The 23,874-nt window shown below is 57.4% G+C and overlaps 1 protein-coding gene across 2 annotated transcripts in view; it reads right to left on the bottom strand.

The window, feature by feature from the left end:
* Positions 1-1,020: 1,020 nt before the first annotated feature.
* Positions 1,021-23,874, bottom strand: part of ELL (elongation factor for RNA polymerase II) — a 70,064-nt gene continuing 47,210 nt past the window's right edge. For both annotated transcript variants that reach the window (XM_063110523.1, XM_063110524.1), the window contains exons 3-12: positions 20,348-20,469; positions 20,004-20,167; positions 17,632-17,906; positions 15,031-15,155; positions 9,636-9,732; positions 8,370-8,847; positions 5,159-5,225; positions 4,685-4,856; positions 3,531-3,575; positions 1,021-3,194 (exon numbers count right to left, since the gene is read on the bottom strand). In XM_063110523.1, the coding sequence (XP_062966593.1) occupies positions 3,078-3,194; positions 3,531-3,575; positions 4,685-4,856; positions 5,159-5,225; positions 8,370-8,847; positions 9,636-9,732; positions 15,031-15,155; positions 17,632-17,906; positions 20,004-20,167; positions 20,348-20,469 (1,662 nt within the window). In that variant the 3' untranslated portion in view covers positions 1,021-3,077. The remainder of the gene's footprint in view (positions 3,195-3,530; positions 3,576-4,684; positions 4,857-5,158; positions 5,226-8,369; positions 8,848-9,635; positions 9,733-15,030; positions 15,156-17,631; positions 17,907-20,003; positions 20,168-20,347; positions 20,470-23,874) is intronic.

Here is a 23,874-nt window from a genome sequence, read left to right as displayed (position 1 = left end):
GGCTGGGGGACTGACTGTGGCCTTGGTGGACTGTGGGAATGACGGCCAGGATGCTGCTAGGCATTCTGTTTAGGACTAGCAGCCGAGGGAAGCAAGGACAGAGGATGGAAGCATGTGATGGCCCTAGGCTGTGGGGACAGAGACTTTATCTCCTGGAAGAATAGCATGGCCAGGCTGTCCTGGGAGCAGGGTACACTCTGCCTCACCGGGCCTCCCTGGCCTCTCCTCCTGAGCCCCTTGGATTTCTGGGCAGCCACCAAGGCCGCTGGCCAGCAAGGAGGCCAAGACTCACAGGCCACTGACCCCTTGACCCCTCCCTTCACGGTCTTATTGTGGGTTTCCTTTAGGAAATAAACGCCTGACCCCCACCTTATCTTTGGAGGGCAGAACCATTGCCCGGCGTTCTCCACACCTCCTGCCTGCAAATCCTCACCTGGAACACAGGAAAAGGATGGTCATCCCCACAGCTGACACAGGGAATGCCCGGCTCCAGGGTGCCAGTCTGGGAGGAACAGGCAATAAAATACTGCCATCTCCTGCTACTACTGTGTTCTTCAGAGGGCGGTCGAGTCACAGCCTATTTCTCCCAGACAATCCCACCCAGCCCCTCACCCCACCTGGCCCCACTCCTGTAGGCTTTTCCCACCCTGTCCACGCCAGGGGGCACTGCTGTGCTCACACATCTGCTGTAGCTCCCCACTGCCCCCACCCAGCCCAAATGGCCTCCCCAGTCTCTATCTACCTACGATCGGGCTGTCCGGCCCCCTGCCCTGGCACCTGCAGGGCCCTCCACTTTGGTCTTCATTCCTGGGCGACAGCTCAGGTGGGCTACAAAGGGCTCCGTCTCCGCCCAGTCCAAACCCAGGCCCCTGCATACCCTCTCTTCATCACCATGTTGGCCCTAGGCCAAGTCACCTCCACACCTTGGCCCATCTGCACCACAGGACCAGGGACTCCCCGGCGTCACTACAGAAACCCTGCTGTGACATACACACCAGCCAGGCAGCCTGGGCTGCTGGGTTCAGTTCAGTGAAATTTATTGTAGGTTGAAAAAATCAGCATTCACCTGTTTTGTGTACAAAAAGGACACTAGATCTTTTAAGAAAATACTGGGAAACTGAAGACGTGATGCCTTTCAATTGTAACGTTTTGGCAAAAGTGAAAAGTTCTTGTAAACACCAACTCCATGGCTCAAAATAGTTTTTCTCCACAGTACAACATTAAAAGGAAAAACAAACAAACAAACAAAAAAACGGTATCAATAAGTTAGACCATATTTAATCAGCTAGAACTTCTGTCCATCAACCCCCGAAGCTCAAAACTTGCCTTAGCTTCATAATTCCTTAAAAGGAGAAAAAACAAAAAATAACAACAGAAAGGCTAATTCAACAAGAGTCCCCTGAACTGGCTCCCTGGCTGGGACCTCCTTGAATAATCCCATCTCACCCCAAGTCTGCACCTCTGGCTGCTGCATCCCATCCGCGACTCTGACTCTGCAGAACTCTAGCCCCCTAGAGCCTGCTCAGCCCGCCCCCCACCTGTGCCCAGTGAAAAACAAAACAGCTATTGAAACATGAAGGAGCAGTTTCCTCAGAGAGCTGGGAACCCCAGGGGTCTCAAAGGAAAGAGACTTTGGGGTGGGCGGGGCAGAGACACACTGCAGATGTCTCCATGCGGGTGCCAGTCTTTAGAAGTTGTTAGGAGACACTCCCATGGTTTAGAAAAATAGACCTATCTGACTTGCGGGTTTCTGCTCTCCCTGCCTCACTAGTGCTGGCAGCAGCGACCCCTGGCTCTGGATCACGGCCACCCCCACCGCCTTCCCAATCATGGCTTCGCTTGGCCCTGAACAAGAACACGCACCTCAGACCCACCACACCCTGGTGGGTCCCCATGTACACACACACACACGCACGCACTCACCACATGCATGGCCCCCTGATGCTTTGGGGGACACTAGGGGACTAGGCACAGCAACAAAGCAGCAATTGGGGTGTCCGCAGAGTGTGCGCCCCCAGAGCGGGCAGATCTGGGCGCCATCCTCAGGCTCCCCCAGCTCTGCCCATGGCCCCTCTGGCCCCTCCCTGAGTGCAAACCCGGTGGTGGCTCTGCTAGGACAACCCCGGGACCCACGAGTGGACTGACGGATGGGCGAGGTCAGCAGCACTGAGACCACATGGTCCCCACTGTGCGAAATGAACAGCAGCAGCAAAAGGAGAAACTGAGGACACGGTAAAGTAAAATCTGCTGCTGCTGCAGAATTTGAGCTTGTAGCACAGAAACACCCTTAGTGGCCCCTGACAGATGAAGGCCTGAAATAGCAGGGCAGGCCTAGTGGGCCATTCTGTCCCCCTGCTCCAAGCAGCTGCTCCAGGGGCCAGCTGGACTCTTCCACACACAAGCTGGAGGGGCTGCCCCCACCCATCCCCTTTGTTTCATAACAAAGACCTTGCCCAGTTAAGGGGGGGCGGTGGGGGTCCAGATACCTCCCCCTGCCCCACCCCCAGCACAGATTCTCCCCAGAAGCTCTCAAGAACAACGCTGTACCTTCTGATGGCATCTGTAATACTGCAGAAAGGACACAGGGCAGCATCTAGACCCTGGGCGTCCAAGGACAGGGAGGCACAGGTTTAGAAAAAGGATTTTGCTTTCTCTTTTGTACAAAAATAGACTCAAGTCTCATTAGCAGTAGCTAAAAGTGGCTGTCTTTGTATAAAACTAGAAAAGACGGGCAGGCCAGCTTGGAGTCTTCCGGCAAGAGAGGAAACCGAAGCCCCTCAGGCTGCAGCGGGTGAGGAGGTGGGCTTCCACAGGAGCCCAGGCAGGGGCTGTTCAGGAGGTGCAGGGAGGCGGGGGTGGGCTCGAGGCTGCGTGGCAGGAGGGCTGAGCCTACCCCACTGGGCGAGAGGTCTGCAGGGGCTCCCCTGAAAGCCGGCAGTGCTGGCTCAGATGAGTGTCTTCGTCGTGTTTATTTTGTTAAATAAATCTCCTCCTCCCCGTCCTGCACTCCCACCCGCAGCTCCCTGACATCCAGAAGGCCGCCTGGAGGCAGGCGGGCGGGCGGGCGGGCGGGCTGGCTAGGGCCAGGCCCGCAGCTGGTGCTGGTCGTACTCAGCGATGCGCCTCTTGATGTGGGCCAGCTTGCTGTGCAGGTACTCGCAGCGCTGTTTCTCCTGGCCGTAGTTGGTGTTGGTCTGTGGGAGAGCGGCGTCACACGCACCCCCACTGCAGGCCAGCACCCATGGCACAACCACCCCCTGAGACCAGAACCCTCCACGCTGAACACTTGGTGGCAGAAGACTGGGGGGGGGGGGGAGGCAGGGGGCAGGACACCTTGGCCTCTCACCCAAAGTCTTCTCCCCTTGACTTTGGAGGGAGCCAGAAAGGGCTCCACAAAAGGGCTCCAAAGCAGAGCTAGGGGTGGGGGTTCCCATGCTCCCAGGACGGGCCCACTACTCTGTATAAGGGGACGACGACAGAAGGGATCGAGTCCTTCCCCCTCCTGTGGCTGCCCAACGTGGGAGACTCACCTTTTTAATTTTTCGATATTCCTGCAAAATCTGCCCACGGGTAGTCTGCAGGGCAAACAAGAGATAAGAGGTAGCACCCCCGCCTGCAAGAAACCCAGATTTGGCACCCTCTGTCCCTGCACAGACACTCTGCAATGTGGCAGGAAGAGGGATGGGGTTAATGGGGAGGCCTCAGGCACAAGCTGCAGACAGTGGAGGGAAGAGCCGAGCAGTGCCCCAGATGTCCGCAGTGGGGCAGAGCCCATGGGATCGGGAGCCTCAGAGGCTGGAGGCCGTGAAGAGCAGGCAAAATGGCCACCCTTGCACCCTGCTGGGCCTGAGTGCTGTTCTGGGGGTGCCTACGTGGGGGGAGGCAGCAGATGCCCTAGGAACTCATCTCAGAACCACCCCCCCACTCCTCCCATCATGAGCTGTCTATTCTGGAAACCACATGGGCCTCCGCTGGTGGTTGGGAGAACAGAACCCGACACCTTGAACAATCAGGGCCCAGGCCTGCAGTCGGGTAACCAGCTCTAACAAGTGGGGAGGCAGTGTCCGGGGGCTGGTGACTGAGAGTGAAGACCCTCCCCTCACACAGGGCAGCTTGGGGGAACCTGTGTGCCTGACACAGAAGACCAATGAACTCCTGGTCCCACAGACCACAGGGACCCACTTGCAGGCCACAGCCTCCCACTGCAGCACTGATGGGCCCTAGCGTGCTGAATGGGACTCAGCTGTGGGGTGAAGGACTGGCCCTTCCCTCCTCTCCTCCCTGGCCTGTGGCACTGGTACTAAGCCCAGAGCCCTGGGCTGCAAGATGACACCGGGTGCTCTTGCATGTGGGGATCCCATGCACCCCCTGCACCCCAGCACATCCCCCACCCGAGGAGACGGGTCACGACTGTCCCCACTGCAGAGGAGGCCAAGATGGGCCACCTGTGAGGACTCCCACAACAGAGTCCATGGCTGGGCCTGAACCATGGGACCAGCAAGGTGCTGGCACCTGCTGCATGAAGTGCTACTCTCAACCCTCGACTCTGGGCCTCCCTGGGGAGGGGTGGAAGGGCCAATCTCTGGGGCCACCAAGCGGGGTTGGAAGCTTGTAGTGGCTTGGTGGCAGTGGCCATCCACCCACAGACCCCAGGGTGTGGCACGGTGGCGGCAGAGGAGCTCACCTCGTACTCCGTGGAGCCCTGGGAGAGCTGCCTGAGCTGGGCATCGAGCTGTGTGAACCGCCGCGTGACCCGCTCGATGCGGGCATGCAGGTCGCGGTACTCGCTGTACTCGGCGTTGAAGTCATTCTTGTAGCTCTGGCGCTGCTCCGAGGATGAGATGGCTGCATATTTTCTGAGAAGGCGAGACAGAGGGACTGTTGGGGGGCCACTGGGTTGAGTACAGAAGTGGCCATGGCCAAATGGCCAGCCCCAACCAGGCAGCAGCCTGTCCTGGCTCCCACAGCTCCCTGGCCTCACAGGTAATTTCCTGGCTTACACAGGAGCCTGGCCCAAAACAGGCTGTGCTGTCTGGAATTCACCAACACACACCTGGACTTAGCTCTGCCTCCACTAACCTGCAGTGCTAGGGGACCGGAAGTCCAGCCCCAGAAAAAGCAAGCAGCAGCTGTAAAGAGCTGCCACACAAGAACTCACAGCAAGTAGTCGGGCGTCTCTGACGTGGACGTGGGAACAGTGGAGCTGCTGCAGGTGCCATTCAAACCTGCAAGAGTAAAGGCCCACCTCCTGAGTTCAGCACGGGTGCCAGTCTGAAGGAAGCCCACTGGGATGGACAGACAGGCCAAGCTGCATGATTTGCTGTTTGGCAGACATGGAGGGACGGCAGAGGGGAGGCAGGACAGGAGGAGGAGGTGGGAGGGCCAGCCACCGTGGGGCCCGCTGAACCTGGGAGCCCTGTGGCCCACTCCTGGGACTGGTCTCAGGTGGCATGCCGAGCATGGTGCACGTGCCTGCCTGTCCAGGCCAAAGTTGTGCAGAGCACACAGCTTCCCAAACATTGCTGTGGTCACATTTTCAGCAAGCAGCTAACAGGACGGGTTACTTGCAGGGCCTAAGCCTGCACGACTCATCCAGAGCTTGACACAAGTGAGGACTCTGCCGCCTCTGCTGGCCCTGTGTAAAAGGTCACTGAGCCGAAAACAAACAGCCCCTGGCCTGACCCGGATCCTGGGGTGCCCCAGTCTCTGGCCACACAGGACAGGGACAGACATCTCACCGGACTTGCACCTCTCACTGCTGATGGCGTTGCAGAGTCTAGCTAGCTCCGGACCTCGGTCTGATCCCCGCCCAGATCCTGCCCTTCTTCCCACCGGACGCTGGACTGCAGGCTCCACAGGGCAGCCCCTGCACAGGCTCAGGCTGGAGGAGCCACACTGCTCAGCTGCCCACCCAGAGGAGCAAGAGGCCATAGGACTGTCAACAACGTTTGGCCCTTCCGAGCAGAAGGGGCCTGTCCAAGGTTGCACTGTAGATAGCCAGATGGCCCTCAGTGGCTGTCCTGCTCCTCAGTCACCTGGTGGGCTGCCCTGGCCACGTCACATGACACCCCAGAGCATGTGGAAACCAGGGAGGGGGAGAAGTGAGGCGCCCCTCACCCCAGCCCCTGCTCCCACGGCCAGTTTTCCTGGGGCCTTCTTCCCAGGGCTTTTTTTTTTATCCAATAAAGAAAAGATTTTATCACTTTACAGTATATCCTCAGGACATGTTTTCGAATCCCTCTGAGCTGTTCCTTCCAAGTGGGGAACAGTCCACCCAGCAGACCTCCAGCTTGCCCTTGGGGCAGGACTCCCATGAATGGGCAGAGAACCGCTCTCCACCCCCCCGCCAAGAGGCTCAAGCACCTGTGCTGTAAGCCATGCACGGCCGTCAGTATCAACGTCACCATTCCCCGCCACCCTCCACCCCCAAGGTGTCTTTAAAAGGCTGTGGCCTCCATGGGGCCACAACCCAGTGGGCACATATGAAATGGGACTGCTGATTCTGGCTCTGGGCCTGAAGGAAGGACCCAGCAGAGGCGTCTACCAGGGCCAAGTGCACACTCCCACCACACACGCGCAGCATAGCTGGCCTCCCTGGTGCTCTGGAATGGGTCACTGCTGTGTGCGGGGACTAGTAAGATCTCCACTGGGTAGGATAAAAAATGAGGAAACTGAGGCTCATAGTCAGATCAACTTGGCACCCAGGTGACCTTTGAGGTCCAGCCCAGGGCAAACCTCTGAGGCCCCTGCCCCTGTTCAGCTGCTGGCTGTGTGCAGCTGGCAGAGCGGGTCCCTCTGGGAATGGCCTAGAACCACTGCTCTCCCCGCCTGTCCATCCCCTTCACAGCCCCAGTCTCTCCACCTGCTTGTCCACTACCTCCCCTAGCAGAGGACACGAGACCCACCCTATGCACGTGCCACCTCTGAGGCTCTGGGTGAGATGAGTCACCAGCACCAGGCACGGCTTCTGATACCTCAGCTGTCCTCCTCCTGTTGCTAGGGCATCTGTTCCCTGGTCAGAGCAGGCACTCAGGGGGTTAGGCCCCTTCTCCCCCTCGGCCGGCCCACTGTGCAGGTTGGTGGAAGCTGGGAAGCCCAGCACGAGGCAGGACAGGCCCGATTGTGAGACCCTCCTCTCTACCCAAAGAGACCTGGCCACGAGGCAGGACAGGCCCGATTGTGAGACCTCCTCTCTACCCAAAGAGACCTGGCCACAGCTGTGCGAGGACCTGCTCAATGGCCTGGATAGAGGAGAGGGAGGTGCAGCCTTTCTGGAGGGCAGCTGGGAAGCTCACAACAAAACAGTAACAAGAGGGTCTCCCACCCTAGCCCAGGAGTGCCCCCTTCTCGGGATCCTCCTAGGGAAACTACCCAGCGATGGCGACCGTCACGTGGAGGACCGCAGCCTTCCGCCCCAGGCAGCTGCAGTTTTATTGCTCCTCCATGCCGATTAATTTAAATTAGCAGCCAAGAGTAGCTCCTGGCTACTGTGTTGGACAAGCCACCACTGGCTCCACTCAGGTGCCTGGGGTTGTGAACTTGGGGCTGCCTGGGCTCTGGTGTTGATGACCACCCCCAACACAAACAGAAACCCATACTGCCAGCCCTGTCTCTCTTGGGAGCACCCTGCCTGTCCACAGCATCCCCAGCAGCCCTATACTGCTGCTCCTATTCCAGTCTCCCTGCCCAGGGCATGGCTGGGCCAGTCTCCAACCCCCATGTCCTGCTGCTGGGGTCCCAGGTCTCCCAGCTTTCACCTGGCTTTCCACCCCCACCATGACCCTGTACAGCCCCCAAGACCCCTCTCTGCAGGCTAAAACCTACACTCAGCAGATCACGCAAGGCCTATGGAGGTCCAGGTGTGGCCTCCCTCTCATGCCAGCTCACCTGCCGTGCACCTCCCTGGGTAGGGCCGGCTGCCTTCCCTGAGCCCCAGCACACCTTGGCTCTCTCCTGGTGCCTGGGGCCCCTGCAGCCAGAGCTGTGGCCTGGAATTTATTCCTCTCTGTGTGCATTAGCCCCTGCCCCCTGCCTCGCCTCCCACCAGGCTCTGTGTCCCTGGCCCCCAGAGCTGGCCTGGCCCACAGCGAGGTGCCAGCAGCACAGGGCCTGGACCATGGGGCCTCCTAAGGCTCACGCTGCAGAGGGGCAGCCAGACAAGCAGATGCAAGAACACAGGGTGCCAAGTTGCTGGATGTGCAAGTCACCTTGAAGGGGGCTTGGGGTAGTCAGGCCCCGCTCCCTAGGCCTCCTTCTTTCTATAACTCCTTGATACCTCTTGCAAGTGAGGGTGGCGTGGGACTTGTGCTCAGGATTCAGCAGCTCCTCCTGCAGAGCCCCCCTGCCCAGGCCTGCCTCTTGTCACCTACCTGGGGCGTCTGGTGGGGCTCCCTGGGTGGTGGGTGCACTGTCTGACGGCCGGGCCCATTGCCTGTCCTCAGCTGCCCGCTCCTTGTCTTTGTGCTTCTTAGACTTTTTCTTGGACTTGCCACCATGGGGCCTGCTGGGTTGGGCACAGTCTGACAGGAGGGGCAGACCCAGGCGCATGGCAGGGGCCGGGGTGGCCGCCTCCCCATGCTCATAGTCCTGGCCGCTGTGGCCCAGGTCATTGCTGACGTCCGTCAGGGGGTCATGGGCCCGTGGGGGCTCCAGCCTCAGGGGCAGGTGGGTACTGGAGCCTATGGTGTCCACAGCCCCCAGCGGGTCCGGCGTGGGCAGCAGGGCCTCGCGGCCATTGGGCGTGCTCAGCTTCCCATTGATGGCAGGCTGGGCTCTCTGGGTGAAGTGTGATACTCTGGGCTTCTTGTGGGCCAGGGGGTCGATGAAATCGGGAGGCTGTGGCCGTTTCTGCGAAAGAACAAACAAAATTTTAGGGGGGGAGCTGGGGAGTGACTGGGCGGCAACAAAGAGTCCACTGTTGAGGACCCTTTGCCTGTGCAAGACCAGGCCATCCCAACCATCCAGGCCCCCCAGGAAACCCAGAGCCTGCCTGCAGGGCCCGCAGTGGCCACACGGGGGCAGCCAGACACCGAGCCAGACCCTCAGTACCCAGAGCATTGCCTGCTGGGTGGGCTCAGCCCCGGGCCCCCACCCCAACACTTCATGCAGGAAAAGGGCAGCCAGGGTGGAGACTGGACCTGACTCCAGACTGTGAGGCCACCTCCAGGTACTGGTCTAAAGGGTTGCTGTGCTCAGCATGTGCCCTCCCCCCCAAGTGACAGCCAAGTCACAGGAGCCGGGAGGCTGAGGGACATGGAGCAATGCCATGGCTAGGAGCCATCCCACCTCCCAGGCTCTGCTCCACCAGTGACAGGGGCATGTGGTGGCCACCCTGGCAGGAACCCAGCCTCCAAGTCCAGCTGCCCCCGTCACTGGGCTGATACAGGGACAGCTCAGATGCTTCAGGTGACCAAAGTGACAATGGCAACACAGCACAAGGCGCTCTGCAGGTGCTCGGGATGGTAACCCCAGGCCAGGATGCCCACAGCAAAAGCAGGCAAGGGTGTCCCTGAGCATGGCTCAATGGGGCAGGTAGACAAGGTACCAGGATGGAACCTGCTGGCTCAAGGGTGAGACCCCCTGAGAGGCAGCCCCAAGTGTTCCCATCTTGTCCCCCCCACATCTGGCCCTCCCACCTGGGGGGGCGAGGTGGAGCTCCCATGCTCTCTGGGAGGGCTGGAGGCAGCAGGGTTGCCGAGGAGGCTGCCAGTGCTTGGCGGCTGGCACAGCTTCCTGCGAAGGAAAAGCAGGGGTGGGTCAGGGGGCTCTGCAGCAGCATCTGTGTGGAGCCTGGGTAAGGATGCCTCAGTGGGGGACCTGCCGCCCCAAGGACACTGGAGGATCCTGCGAGCCCGGGCTGAGAGCACAGCACTACACTCATCCAAAACGACTTCTGCACTCAGTGTCCTTCTGCTCCCAGAGGAGGGTCAGCTGACCGCCCACTCATTTAGACGCCTGTTCCTGTGGAGACCAGGGGCACATAAAACTGACCCAACATTCAGGGTCTGTGCTTTGTCCCTGCAAGGGACACCGGGCCCCTACTTTTGCAGAGCACTGTTCATCCTGCTAATAATGCTCACTGCAGAAACTTCACAAAATGCAGGCAAGAGCTCAGGTGCCCCGGGCCAGAGGTATGGTCTCAGGAGGAGCCCAGGTCACAGCACAACCTAGAAAATGGCAGGGCAGCCACCAGGCCACCAGGATCGACAGAACAGTGCAGCCAGGGACCAGGGAAGAGACAACCCAAAGCACACCCCTTGCCCCTCCCCCGCGTGAGACAGGCAAGCAGAAGCCCCGATGATAACTCTGCGGCTTGAGGGCCCTTTGTCTCCGATCCACCTCTCAAACTCCCAGGGGCTGCGTGTCTCATGGGAGCCCAGGAGGCCAGCGCCCTCCACAGCCCGCAGAGAGGCTGAGGCCTGGGGCCACAGAGTACTACATGCGCTGCTCTATGGATCAGCCACCAGCTAGCGACGTCCACAGCCCTGACCACCAGCCTCAGTGCCAAACCACAGCTGCTGTCCCCCACAGCAGCCCAAGAGGCAAGGAGCCCCACATGGAAATACAGAGATCCCAGTTAAAGACAGAAAACCGAGGACAGGCATTTATGTCCACACTCAAGCCCCCACTAAAATGGTGATGTGGGTTCCATGGTCCCCTAAAGTTCAGTTATGTGAAACTTAACTCCCACTGTGACAGCATTAAGAGGGTGGGAAATCCTATTCTGGTAACTGAAAAGTGGGGCCTTGAAGAGGTGATTAGATTGTAGGACTGTGCCCCAGTGAAAGGAGTCATCCACTGATGGTTTAATGGTGGTCATGGGTATGGCTCTAATGGCTTTAAAAGGAGAGCATGTGAGGAGTTCACTCTCTCTGCTCTTGCCATATTCACCATGTGACACTGTGTCACTGTAGAGTCCTCACCAGAAGAAGGCCCTCACCACATGGGTTCCCTGGATTTTGGACTTCTCAGCCTCCAAAACCATAAGCAATAAATTTTATTTCTTTATAAATTACCCAGTTTCAGGTACTTCTGTTATAAGCAGCAGAGGTGGACTAATACAAACGGCATGGCAGAGGAGGGGAGACAGAGACCGACGGTGGCATCTGAAAGCTGGAAGCAGAAGCCTAAGAAGTAACTGTCTAATAGCACCTGAGGAAATGGAGTCCAAGGCTGCAGAGGCCTGTAAGCCAGGGGTGTCAGAGGACAGGCTCCTGCCTGCTCAGCTGTCCCCGCCAGGCCCGCTCCGAGTCCTGTTCACTGTTGAAGACAAATCAAGCTGCAAAGGAGCTTAGGCTCCTCCTCCAGCTGGCCAGGAAGCTGCTCAGGCCACACCTGGGCAACAGGACGGACAGGAGAGTGGCCTCAGGAGAAGAGGAAACAGAGGACTGGGGCACCCAGGGGAACCAGGGACTCCTCAGCAGCCCTCCTGGACAAAGTTGAGCTGCCCAGAGAAACATCCCCAAGGGGTTGCACTGGGACTTCAGACAAGTGTCAGACCTCAAAACAGCAGACAAGAAAGTGCATTTGAAAAGCGTGACAGAGAAACTCCATAAGGTGATGAAAACTTTAAAAAGTAAACCAACAAAAACACCAGCTTTAATACCCTTAGAAAGACAAAGGATTTGAATAGACATTTTTGCAAAGACATACAAGTGGCCAGTAGGCACATGAAAAGATGCTCAGCATCACCAGTCATCAGGGAAATGCAAACTAAAACCATGAAGAGATGCCACCACACACCCTCTAGGACGGCTGGGATAAAAAAACAGAAACCAACCATTGGCAAGGCTGTGGGGAAACTGATGCCTTCGTGCACTGCTGGTAGGACTGTAAGATGATGTGCCGGTTGTAGATAGGACTACAGGTTCCTCAGAAGTGAGACACAAAACTGCCACATGACCTCGCAATTCCGCTCCTTGGTGTACACTTGAGAGAAATGAACACCTACGTGCACACAAATCCTTGTACACAAATGTTCACGGCAGCAATACTGACAACAGCCAAAAGGAGGAAACAACCCAAGAGTCCCTACAAGGCGATTTGAGTAATATAGGAGCCCCGGGGGCCCCTCCACAGATGAGTGAGCAGGGGTGGGCCTCAAAGCCTGCAGGATGTGGTCTCTGGTCTGCCCAACCCAGGGACTATTTGGCTGCAGTTTAACAGCATTCAAACTAACCATGAAATGTCTACTGACACGCCTCGGTATGCACATACCCCGCAGCAGTGAAAACCTACGTCCATGCAAACATTTGTATATGCGTGTTTGCAGCAGCACCACTCACAACTGGCAAAAGGGGGAAACACCCAAATGCTCATCACCAGATGAATGGATAAAACCAAATGTCGTCCATCCACTGTGGAATATTACACAGCCATGAAAAGGAATGAAGCCCTGACACACGCTAAAACATGGATGGACCTTGGGCCGAGCCCGTGGCGCACTTGGTAGAGTGCTGCGCTGGCAGCGCGGCGACGCTCCCGCCGCGGGTTCGGATCCTATATAGGACTGACCGGTGCACTCACTGGCTGAGTGCCGGTCACGAAAAAACGACAAAAAAAAAAAAAAAAAAACATGGATGGACCTTGAAATCATCACACTGAGAGAAGCCAGACACAAAAGGCCACACAGTGTGAGACTCCATTTACATGAAATGTCCACAACAGGCAAATCCAGAGACAGACAGCAGATTGGTGGTCACCAGGGGCTGGGGGAGGGGAATGAGGCGAGACTGCTGATAAGCAGGGTTTTTTTTTTTCTTTTAGGAGAGGATGAGAATGTTCTGCAACTAGACAGAGGTGGTGGCTGTGTGACATTGTGAATGTGCCAAATGCCACTGAGTTGTTCATTTTCAATGACTGACTTGTGTTATGTGAATTGTTTATCAATAAAGCTGGGCTTTTGTTTTTGTTCTTTTAATTCCTTAGAGAGAGTAGATTAAAATGACATCACTTCCATGAACTAAGAACGTGATGCTACAAAAGAGCAGCAGGAAAGACTCTCGAAAACTAGAAATGATTGCGAGACGAAGATGGGATGGAAAAGTCAAATAAATCGCCCAAAGGAGAAAAGAGAGAGAAAAACAATCTGGCATGATAACAGAAAAACCCTGCTCTGACCAGGTCAGCTAAATTGCAGTGCCTTAGGAAAGCCGGGATAAGTCAGCAGTAACCTCCACATGCCCTGGAAAACGTCACCATAAGACCAGTTTTACTGAGAAGCAGACATGATGGCACCGGAAAGTCATAAAATAACCTGGAGTGCTTCTTGTGACCTTTACCATGCAGGATGTAACCTAGTAATCATCCCAAATCCACACATCACCTACAAGCATTAGAAAAGCTGACGTGGTAACTGGAGAGGGCTGTCCTCTCTCTCCCCTTCATCCTTCCCCTTCTTGAGATTATAAAATGCCACACTCTGCTGGCCTCTCCGGAGCGCATTTTCCCTGGGAGACCTGACTACTCATTTCCCTGGCGGTGACTGTTCAGCCTCAGCTTCTTTTAGGTCAGCAAGTGGCACAGCCCCCCAAGGCAGAATTGGAGAAAGTACGAGGGGCGAGGGGGACAGTCAGGCCTTCTCTCAACCACACACGGGGAAGGAGGGGATGGAGGGACGGACAAAATGAGTTCGCAGACTGCGAGGGCTGCAGCGCCCAGCCCAGAGCACCTGCCTGGCCGTCCGTGACCATGTGCATGGGCAAAGGGTCAGGTCAGGAAGCCTCTGGCCCACGGGCTGGGCCTTTACTGTGAAGGGAAGGCTCCTCCGGCTCTGAAGCCTACACATGGTCAACTGCTGACTCAGTATGACTGTCCCTGGGCATGAAGACATGCCCAACCTTCTGTGGGGTTACGGGCATTAAGATACCAACCCCACCACCACACACCAGCTCAAGCTTCTGAGGACAGCAGGCACCAATCCCCAAGCCAGCCCAGAGCAACGATACTTGCTCTGCGCAGCTCCCCTTCCAGTGCCCTCAGGGCCCAGTGAGAGGCCCTGGGGGAAGGACAGACGTGGTGGCCTTCACCACCTCCAAGCACTCAGGTATGTGGAAAAGGCCATTTCAACACTCAGCCCTTTGGCCAAAAGTGTGTGACGGATGGAGACACCTGGAGGAAGAAGGTGAAAGAGTCACTGAGATGTGTTTAGCTAGAATAACAGAGAACCCTCAGGGAAGGGACACAGAGGAGGGGTCTCCTGCCAAGACTGTGTCCTCCACCAGCCTCCCCCGAGCACCAGGACCACCAGACAAGGGCTCCAGCCAGCCAGAGCCGTGACCTGAGGGACACTGACCAGCAGGCTGGGGGAAGGTGCACAAACACCACCCCTGGAGTGACCCCAACTCTGCTCTGCTTTCCAGATGCAGTTACTACTTTAAGCAGCTGAACTTAAAATAAAAAGACAACAAACTCATACATAGCTCCAAGTCCCTGAGAAATCACTTAAGGACTAATTAGTGTATCAACCTGCTCTGAACAATTGGCTTCACAGCCCAGCGTCCAAAACAGGCAGCTATCGAGGAGCTCATCAACCGCCTACCTCCCTGACCGCAGCTCCCCAGAGCACCCCGTCTCTCCTGACCTGGGTCCCAATCAGCCTGGGAGGGTGCATTTAATTAGCTCTGCTTAAGCATGTCCACAGGGAGCCCTGCTTTGCCCCGCTTCTCTCCCCTGCATGTTCTTCAGAGGTTCTTGTTAACAAGTAGGTGGACTTCAGTGGAAGCTGGTAGGGACACCTGGGTTTTTGGAGGAAGCTTGGCAGGAAGTTGGGGACCACAGCAAGCAGCCTGGGTGGACTTTCGTCCAGGGACTCTGAGGCTGAGGCTGGTGACTCACACCCTCCGGCCCACTCAGAGGGAGCTGGCCTTTCCCCGTACAGGAGGCCATGGTGGGGGGGGACCTGGGCAGTGGGGAGAACAGCCAGAGAGGCTTCCAAGGACCCCTTGGCCTTTGGGACCATGCAAGACCACCCCAGCACCGTCGGGAAGAGCTCAGGCAGTAGGGACACACTAGGGTATGGGGTGGCTTTACCGGACAAGCACACGCTTCAACAGCTGCTGGTCCCCTTCCGAGTAGCCAGGCCAGTCCCTCTGCACATCCTTGTACATGCAGTCCCTCAGCGTGCAAGTGCCGTCCTTGACACTCACGTTGGCCACCTGCAAGACAGAGCCAGTGTCACCTTGCAGAGATGGGTGCTACTAAAAACACTTGATAGCATGTGGAGGTGGAGTGGCGTGCGGTACAGAGACATAGAGGGAGACAGACTGAGACAGAAAAGGGGATGGGGTGGCTCACTCCTGCCCCATGCCACACCTCACTCCCCAGCTCTCCTGCACACGACTCTCAGGGTGCAAAAGGGACAAGCGTCGGGACATGAGATCCAGATTCACAGTTCTTACAGGTGCTGGGGGCTGGGCTGGCTCCGAAAAGGGGAGAGCCACCACCTACAATCCCACAACCCCATCAGCAGCCCCACACTTTCATTTCAGATAGCAACTAACACAGCAGAGCTGGCCACAGACAGGCTGCCAGGAGAGGGGCGCCTCCACGGGCCAGGCCTGCGCCCACCTGCCCTGCAAGCAGCCAGCCCTGCTCTCGCTCACTGCTGAGCTGGTCTCCAAGACTGTTGGCAACGACTGAGTCAGAACATCTGCCTGAAACAGCCTTAAGGGAGTTCAGTGCCACTGTCCTAAGTGGGTCCATCTGGGACAGCCTCCTGGGGGCCCTGGTCTCCAGCCACACGTGGCGGCTGCCGTTTCCCATTGTGGCCACATCCCATGAGGACTCCATGTCAGAGCAGTTTCCACAGGGAGCATTTTTTAGCAGTTGAATAATATTCCACCCAGTGACTGAACCATAATTAATCAGACACTTCTCTATTGCTGGATGCCGACGCCGTTCCCAGCTCCTCTACAGCACAAACAGTCATCGCTGTGTGCACGTTTTTCCACGCTGGCAATGCTTCCTTCAGCTGGCTTCCCAGAAGTGGGACTAGCGGGTCAAGCGCTTGGAATGTTTCTACCACCCTTGATAGGTTTTGCTAAATATCACCCACCTGTCAACACCCTACCCTCGAAGATGAGCCTACGTTTCCCTGGGGATTAGCCAGCCCTGGAGACAGATGTCTGATACCTTTGCTTTGGGTGTGCCCACAGGAGGAGCAGCAAGGGTGCCCCTGATGAGTGTGTCTCTATCGGAGATCCTGGTGGCCTGGGGAGGCTGGACATGACCAGCCGGGTGCAGCGCATCCCCTGAGGCCATCCACTTCTGCAAGCAATGGGGCCCAGCCACCTCTATAACTTCTGGGGAGAACATGCGGCATGGAGAACACAGGGCAGATGACGGGGCTATTAAGGAGAAAATGGGGTGGGCACAGGAAGGGACACTCTGCCCACAAGGCCTGGCATGACCTGTCTCTGTTCCTGGGAAAGGACTGGCTTGGTACCACCTATCCAAGCCACATGGGTCCCACCTGTGTCTGACAACTCCATCGAGTTCCCCTCAGCAACTCCTGCCAGTGATGTGCCAGCCCTGCCTGAGTTTCCCTGTGCTGGACAGGGGGCACAGGGAACGCCCAGCCTGGGAGAGGGCTTCTCTATCCTTCCCTCAGAGTTCCTGAGAACAAGGCCAACACCTTTGACTGTCTTAGGAAAAGAGTCCCCTGTGGACATCTCTCAGGTTCTGGAGCTTTCTGGAGGCTTTGGCAAGCCCCTTTACCAAAGAAAACTTTTGGGTCATGAAACTAAACATCCTTTTCTTTTCTTTTTGTGGCCGGTTGATACTGGGATTGAACACAGGGCATTCAGCTCTGTGTGGGATGTGGTGGCTCAGGAAAATGTGACTCTAATATCCTGTTGCCCTGTGGACACAGGAGGCTCAGCCACACCTTCTCAAGCACAGCAAGGTTGCGTGCACACAGCCCGCTGATGTTGCAAGGCCAGCTCCAGTCGTTCACCTTCCTTGGGTTCCCAGGTAGCCAGGGCAGGGCCTGGGGAATGTCTGTGGGGGACAGCGAGAAGGTGGCCAGAGCCACGCTCCTGCCCCAACACCCCCAGGGTGTCTCATACAGCAGGCTCCACCTGCCAGCACCACATCCCCCAGAGAGGTGCTGCGGTTGCACCCCAGTCACAGACGGAAGCCCGAGGGTCTGCAATGTGAAGCCTCTTGCTGGAATCACAGCTGGAGAGTGTCAGGGAGCCAATCTGCACTGCGGCCTGCCTGGGGAGCATGAGCTCTAACATGCATGTGCAGGCTCCCCAGGCTCCGATTCTACAAACCGAACGCAACCAAGGCCTTGGATACATGGTGCCTGGCCCTGTTGCCTGTGTGTCAGCAGACCATGGAGGAGGGGGACATGGCCGCCATGCTGAGCTGACCCCTGGGGCCCCCGAACAGCGAGCACCACACTCAGAGACACGTCCATGGCCTCCCTAAGCCTGTTCTAACCCAGAAGGCCACAGCTCTGAGGCATGCTGTGAATCTAGGAGAGACCCCAGGAAGGCTCTTCCCAGCCAGCCCGAATCCCAGCCTCAGTGTTTAGGTCCTTTCTGCCCAGAAGCAACCATCTGCAGAAGCCAGAATCAGACAGAGGTGGTGATCCCCCTGCTCCCCTATCCCCAGGTGGGCACGCACCTGCTGGAGGAGGCCGTCCAGAGTGTCCTTGTCTGCCTGCACCAGGCCATCCTTCTGCAGCCGCAGGAGTAGCTCAGCCTTCCGGTAGGGTCTCAGCGCCAGGAGGTGCAGTACCCGGTCCCGGAAGGGCCTCTGAGACACCCCACTGCCCCCGCTCACACTACCAGTGCCGCTTTTCCTGATGGCACTTGCCAGGTTGATAGGGGTCGCCCGCTTCCGGGAGGGCACGGCATCCGTAGCCACTGGGGCTGGTTTCCGAAACTGAACCTTCTTACCTGCAATGAGAGCATGGGCGTGAGGGAGTGGAGGGGTGGCTGAGACGGGCCGGGAGGTGTAGGAGGTAGAAGCATGTTTACAGCCTTATCTGACCTCATTGCGGGAAACCTAACTCCTGGGGACAAAACAGCTGATCACTACGGAGGGCAGCAAGGGGTGGGTCTGTGAACCCTTCTTTTACTTTTTGTGTGTTTTTTGTTTTGGCAGCTAGGGAGATCCAAACCCTTGACCTTGGTTTTATCAGTACCACACTCTAACCAAGTGAGCTAACCAGCCAGCCCCTGGGTCTGTGAACCCCTCTGATGTTAAAATGGGGTGCCTGAACCACGAGAGACAGGCGCCCCCAAGTCTGCACTTCACAGTCCTACGCTGGCCCATGGGTCCATCTTTTTTTGTTTTTTAAAGCAGTGACTAAAGGTGTCAGCCACTTCAGGCAGCTGCTCTAGAGACCCCAGGGTGTGTGCAGCTCCCCAGCCATGGCCGCACCAAGGGCTCCTAGGGCAGGTGTGTCTGTGCCTGGAGCCCGGGGACAGCAGTCGTCCCCTATGTCGCCGACACCAACAGAGACGCAGGCAGGGTCTAGTCTGCTGTTCTTCCACAGAGCCTCCATGCAGAAGTCACTCAGTCTATCCTGAAGGGTGCCCTGGCACCCTCTGGAATGTGGGTGGCAGTCAAGCTCAGCAGCATCTCAAACCCTTCGGCTTCGGCCAAAGAGCACTCCAGATGACTTCCTTCTGATCTTATCCCTCAAAATCTGAGTTGTCCAATTAATACAGAATGCTGTGCTTTTAAAATCCCCAGGGCCAGCTGCTCATGCCACTGGGGTCTGTTCAACAGGCTCCAACAGCATCCCCAAAGAACCCAGCCAACTGACCGAGGTAGGGGTGACGGGCTGACATCCAAATGCTCTGAGACAGTCAGGTCACACAGAGACAGAGAGCTTCCACCAGAATGCAAACTTTCAAAAACCTTCAATGTACCCAAACTGGTACAACGACATGAATTTTTTGACCAAGTTTTTGGCTGAAGAACGCACAAATTTATTGACGTGTACAGACGTCCACGTTTCCATGATGAAGCTATAGCAGGCAGGTGAAGCATTCTCGGGCTCTGTTGCCTCCCCCAGCTGCTCTCTCCCTAGCAGCGCCATGTGTGGTGGCCCACAGCCCAGTGCCTCGATGCTGTGGCCTGGCTCCCTGGACGTGCAATGTGTCCACTCAGGCCCAGCATTACCTGGGAGGGCCAACTCCTGCAATGATGCCTGGGGTTTCATTCAGAGCCAATCCCACTGCCAAGCAATGGGAAATCACACACTTCCTTCAGGGGAAAGAGGAATTGAAATCCTCCCGCCTTTTCTTAATAAAGAAAAGCCCAAGAAAAGCCATCAGGGTTGCTGTGTGCTTGAAGCCACCTCACCCCTCCCTAAAGCCTGGTCAAAAGAGCTCCCCAGTGTGAGTCCTGACTCCACACAGCCCCGGCCGCTCTGAAGTAGAAGGACTGCGGTGGTGGCGGAGCTCTCCAAACTTTCTTCCTGTTTTTCACACCTGTCATTTCTCAACTCCACTGAAGTCACCAGCCAGCCAACGCTAAGCTGTGGAGCCTCCCCAGGGCACTGGGATGGCATTAGTTTACCTCAAGGTCTGCCTGTCGCCTCAGTGCACAGCAGCCACAGGGAGGAGCTGGTGGTCATATGAGAGAGGGGTGGCAGCCAGAGGACAGCAGACCAGGGCCCTCACCCTGACCGCACCCCCAGTCTTCAAGAAACCTGTTTGTCTCCCTGATAGGTGAAAGTCCCTGAGGCTACAGCCTGTGGCGGGGAGGGCTGCCGATTTGGAACTCCTGGAGTTCTCAGGCCTCTCTGTCCACCTTGGGGTTCACAGGGCAGCAGCTGCCACAGCCTGCTGGCCACAGTGGCTGGACCTTCTTTCCTGTCCTAGACGCTGGTCCAGGCATGTCCTGCTTGGGGGTCGGCCCTGCTGTTGACCCACCATTTCTGCTTAGGGCATAGTGAGTGCCTGGCCTGGGTGGACCCCAAACCAGCCCTGCCCCCGACAGTTGCCCGGCAGGTCTGAGCCCCCATTGTACCCACTGCTCACCCAGATAGCGGCCTCCAGCCTTGATGACGATGGCGCTGCGGCTCCGTGTCTCCTCCTCCGCCTGTGCCATGCTCTGTCGCGCCTTCTGGTAGGAGTCATCGGTGGCACACACTGTGATCTTGTCCTGGATGCTGCCCAGGCAGTCCAGGTGGACATCCCCATGGCTGCAAGACAAGGGCCCAGGGGCCAGGATCAAGACCAGGGAGGACTCAGGGAGACTAGGTCTTGGGGCCTGAACCCCAGGCCCCCACCCGGCCTGGACACAGGGCTGTCAGCACTGACTCGGGCAATGGGGTTTCAATGGGCACATCCCAGCCCTGGGCCAAAGGCAGCAGGGACCTCACCTGGAGACGTACTGCTGAATGCAGTCGAAGCTGCCCTGGGGGCTGTCACGGCCGACATTGGAGAGGTAGAAGGAGAACGTCCGCGCCTCCACAGGACAGTCGGGCTGGGGGATGGAGATGTGCTGCGAAGACAGGGGAGATGTGACCAGGAGGTCCTCTGCATGGAGGGGACGGAGGATGGGCTGCAGTTCCATCTACCTGTCTCTCCCACACACATCCCCACAGGGCGACCCTCACAACGGGAAACACATCTCTGCTCTCCTGACTGCGACCACTCACTCACAGCAATGCTCGGGAAGGGGCCTCAGGCTCCTTCATAGAGCAGGGTGAGGGGCCCATGTCTGGTTTGTTAGCAGCGAAAGCACTGCAGACTAAGGAGGACAGTGTTCTGTTCCCACCCAGATGCATGACCTCACTCCAGTTGTGTGACTCTGGGGAAGTGGCTTGTCTGGGCCCTGACTCAGTTTCTCCATTCGGCAAATGGGGCAGACCTGGCCTGGGACACCCAAGAAGGTGAAATGCAACAAGACGGGCATCAGTGGCCAGCAGGGCAGGCCGCTCAGTTCAGACACTCGACCTGCTTAGCCACCCTCTCAGCATCGCCTCCCCAGGACCCAGACTCCAGCTGAGTGTTCATTCACTGTCCTGTCCACCGTCCTGTGGCTGTGACCATGGCAGGCACAGGCCCTGCAGGGCCCACAGATGGGCAGCAGTGGCCCTTGACAAACCACATTACAGGTTACATGTGACACAGAACCTGTGTGTCACAGTTCACATAAACCAGACTTTGGGCAGCACCTCTGCAGCCCAACTAGGCAAAGCCACAGCCCTCCCCAGGACAAGAGACAGCCTGTGGCAGGCAGACAGACAGACAACACGGTTCCCAGCCAAGATGCAGGGCTCGGTGTGGGCAGCATCATGCCCAGAGGCCCTGATCCCAGGCCGACACTCCAGCCCCTGCCCTGTCCACACTGGATGCAGGCCCGAGGCATGCTATGGAGGGCGGGGGTGATCCTTCATAATCTGATCCCTGGGTCTGAGCTCACACGTTCCTCACAGCCAGGAAGACACCCGAAAGGAGCACAAGTTGTCAATAAGGAGGGGGACATGGTTGAACATCAGGCTTTATCTCCTGGCTACCGCAACCCCCTCAGCACACCTGAACCCCGTCTCCTTTCCGGGACATGAGGACAAGACACCATGTCAGCACAGGACAGAACGTCACCCAAGGCTGAATCCTCCTACCCTATTGCTCCTGCCAAGCTGTCGTACCTGCCCCCAGGCAGCTGTGCCTGTCTGTACCTCGTATGTGAGACCAAGAACACGGCTCCTGAGCCTCCAGGTCACATGAAGGGACACTGGTCTTCTGCCCCTATTGCATGGTCTTGGCTGGGACTTAGCCCTCAGGGTGGTGTTTGGACACAGGGAAGCTGTCAGCCTGCAATGGTACGTGACCCAACCAGCTTAACGCCCGTCCCTGCTCCAGGACAAAACAGCTCCCAGGCCCAGTTGCTCCCCACAGAAAGAGCCTGGCCTGGGGAATCCAGGCAGTGTCTGCACCAGTTGTCCAGGTCTGCAGATCCTCACAGGGATGCTCCTTCTGCCCCCTGCTCCAGGCTGAACGCTGCTCCAAGAGAAAAGCTGTCCCATCGACCCTGCCCTGCCTGGACACTGGGTCTGCATAGACTCCTCCTCAACCCTCATGCACATCCCTGTGGGGTAGGAACACACATCCTGCTTTGACGAGGCAGAAACGGAAGCTGGGGTTAGGGCCAGCCTGGGACCCATGGCCAGTGGAGGGCAAGGCCAAAGCCCACAGAGGGCCCCACCCAGCCACCCATCTTGAGACCTGCAAGACAGGGACACCAGGTCAATCCTGATGTGAACACAAACACGTGTCTATTAGGGTCAGAGAGGGATGGAGCAACTCGTACTCAGTGTCTGAAAAATCAAGCCCCCAACTCCCTCTGATGACTCACCTTGGGGCACAAACAAACACACACACACACACACACACACACACACCCTACAGCCTTGGCTGGAGCCACGTGGTGACCCCAGCTGTCCAGCCCCATCTTGTTCGGACATTGCCAAGGTATTCCCTTGCCCAGCACATGCACCACCCTGTCCTGCCTGCACGTCCTTTCCCAGATGTGACTTTTGTTCTCAATTACCAAAGTAACTGGAAACAAGTTGCCCAGAAGTTGCAGGCTCAGGTTTCTGGAGTGTGGTGCCATTACCTGGTTATCCAGAATGCAACGGATGAGGGAAGCCCGCACACCATGACGTCAGGGAAATCAAAAGGAGCCTCTGACTGAACCTGAACCCTGGCAAGGGTGGCTCTTCCTCCACCCCTCTTCGGTCCTCTAATCCCCGCCACATGTGTGGTGCTGGCTCTGGCTGAGACCCAGGCTCTCCTGGCCTGAATGAGTCTCAAGTTGCTCCTGGTTCCTGCCCCCAGCATGTGACAGCTGGGCAACCTCACGTGCAGTCCTCTCCGTGGCAAACATGGACCCCACTAGGGGGGCGGGCAGGATCTACACTTGTTCCAGTGGAGAAATGTCCTTCAGCAGAGAGGTGGCGGCAAGGCCAGGGCTGGGTACACAGAGGCACAGCAAGCCTGGCACAGCAAGGCTCACCCCCCATGCTGCCATGGGAAGGTCCCCACAGCGACAGTGGGCAGGGGCAACCATGCGCCCAGTCAGTGCTGAGAGGGCCCCACCTGGGCCTGACCAGGGACCAGCAACTGTGCTTCTCCCCAGGTGGAGGATGCTTCACCCTGCTGGGATCTCTTCTGCACAGGCATGTACATCTGCTTCTAAAACCCATCCTAGGGCCGAGCCCGTGGTGCACTTGGTAGAGTGCTGCGTTGGGAGCGCGGCGACTCTCCCGCCGCGGGTTCGGATCCTATATAGGACTGACCAGTGCACTCACTGGCTGAGTGCCGGTCACGAAAAGACGACAAAAAAAAAAAAAAAATAAATAAATAAATAAAACCCATCCTAGAAGGCAGAGGACGCAGCACAGAGCCCAGAGCCAGGCCTGTGCACCTACTGCAGCTGCATGAGGGTGGGTGACATGGGACTTGAAAGCAATGCTCGGGAGAGCCTCATGCTGCTGGTGACAAGGGGACACACAGAGAGCCCTTGTGGTGAGTGGCGGGGGGGAGGTGTCTAGGAGGAGACTGCTAGTAAAAATGCTCTGCTCAGAGCCAAGCCCCGCAGGTTCTCATGGCCCCAGCCCCTTCCTGGCTCAGAGGCGCTGCAGCACCTGGAATCCTCTGATTAATTGGCTGTTCTGCTGCTGGTTAATGGTTACCAGTTATCGGGAACCGGCAGGGAAGCCAGCGGGGTGTGAAGAGTCCAGGAATGCGGCACTTTCCCAGCACCAGATGAGAGCTCACCCGAAAGGCAGCCCCCACCAGGCTGGCACTTGTGCCTTCTGGAAAAGGTCTCCGCTGCCCTTTGGGGACTGCACACAGGCTCCAGAGACCTAAGTTCTTCTGGGCTGCCACGTGGCCATCAGAT

This window comes from Cynocephalus volans, chromosome 10, assembly GCF_027409185.1.
Source record: "Cynocephalus volans isolate mCynVol1 chromosome 10, mCynVol1.pri, whole genome shotgun sequence".
Taxonomy (NCBI): Eukaryota; Metazoa; Chordata; class Mammalia; order Dermoptera; family Cynocephalidae; genus Cynocephalus; species Cynocephalus volans.
Note: the sequence above shows the minus strand (reverse complement) of the source record. Positions and strands in the feature narration are given on the sequence as shown.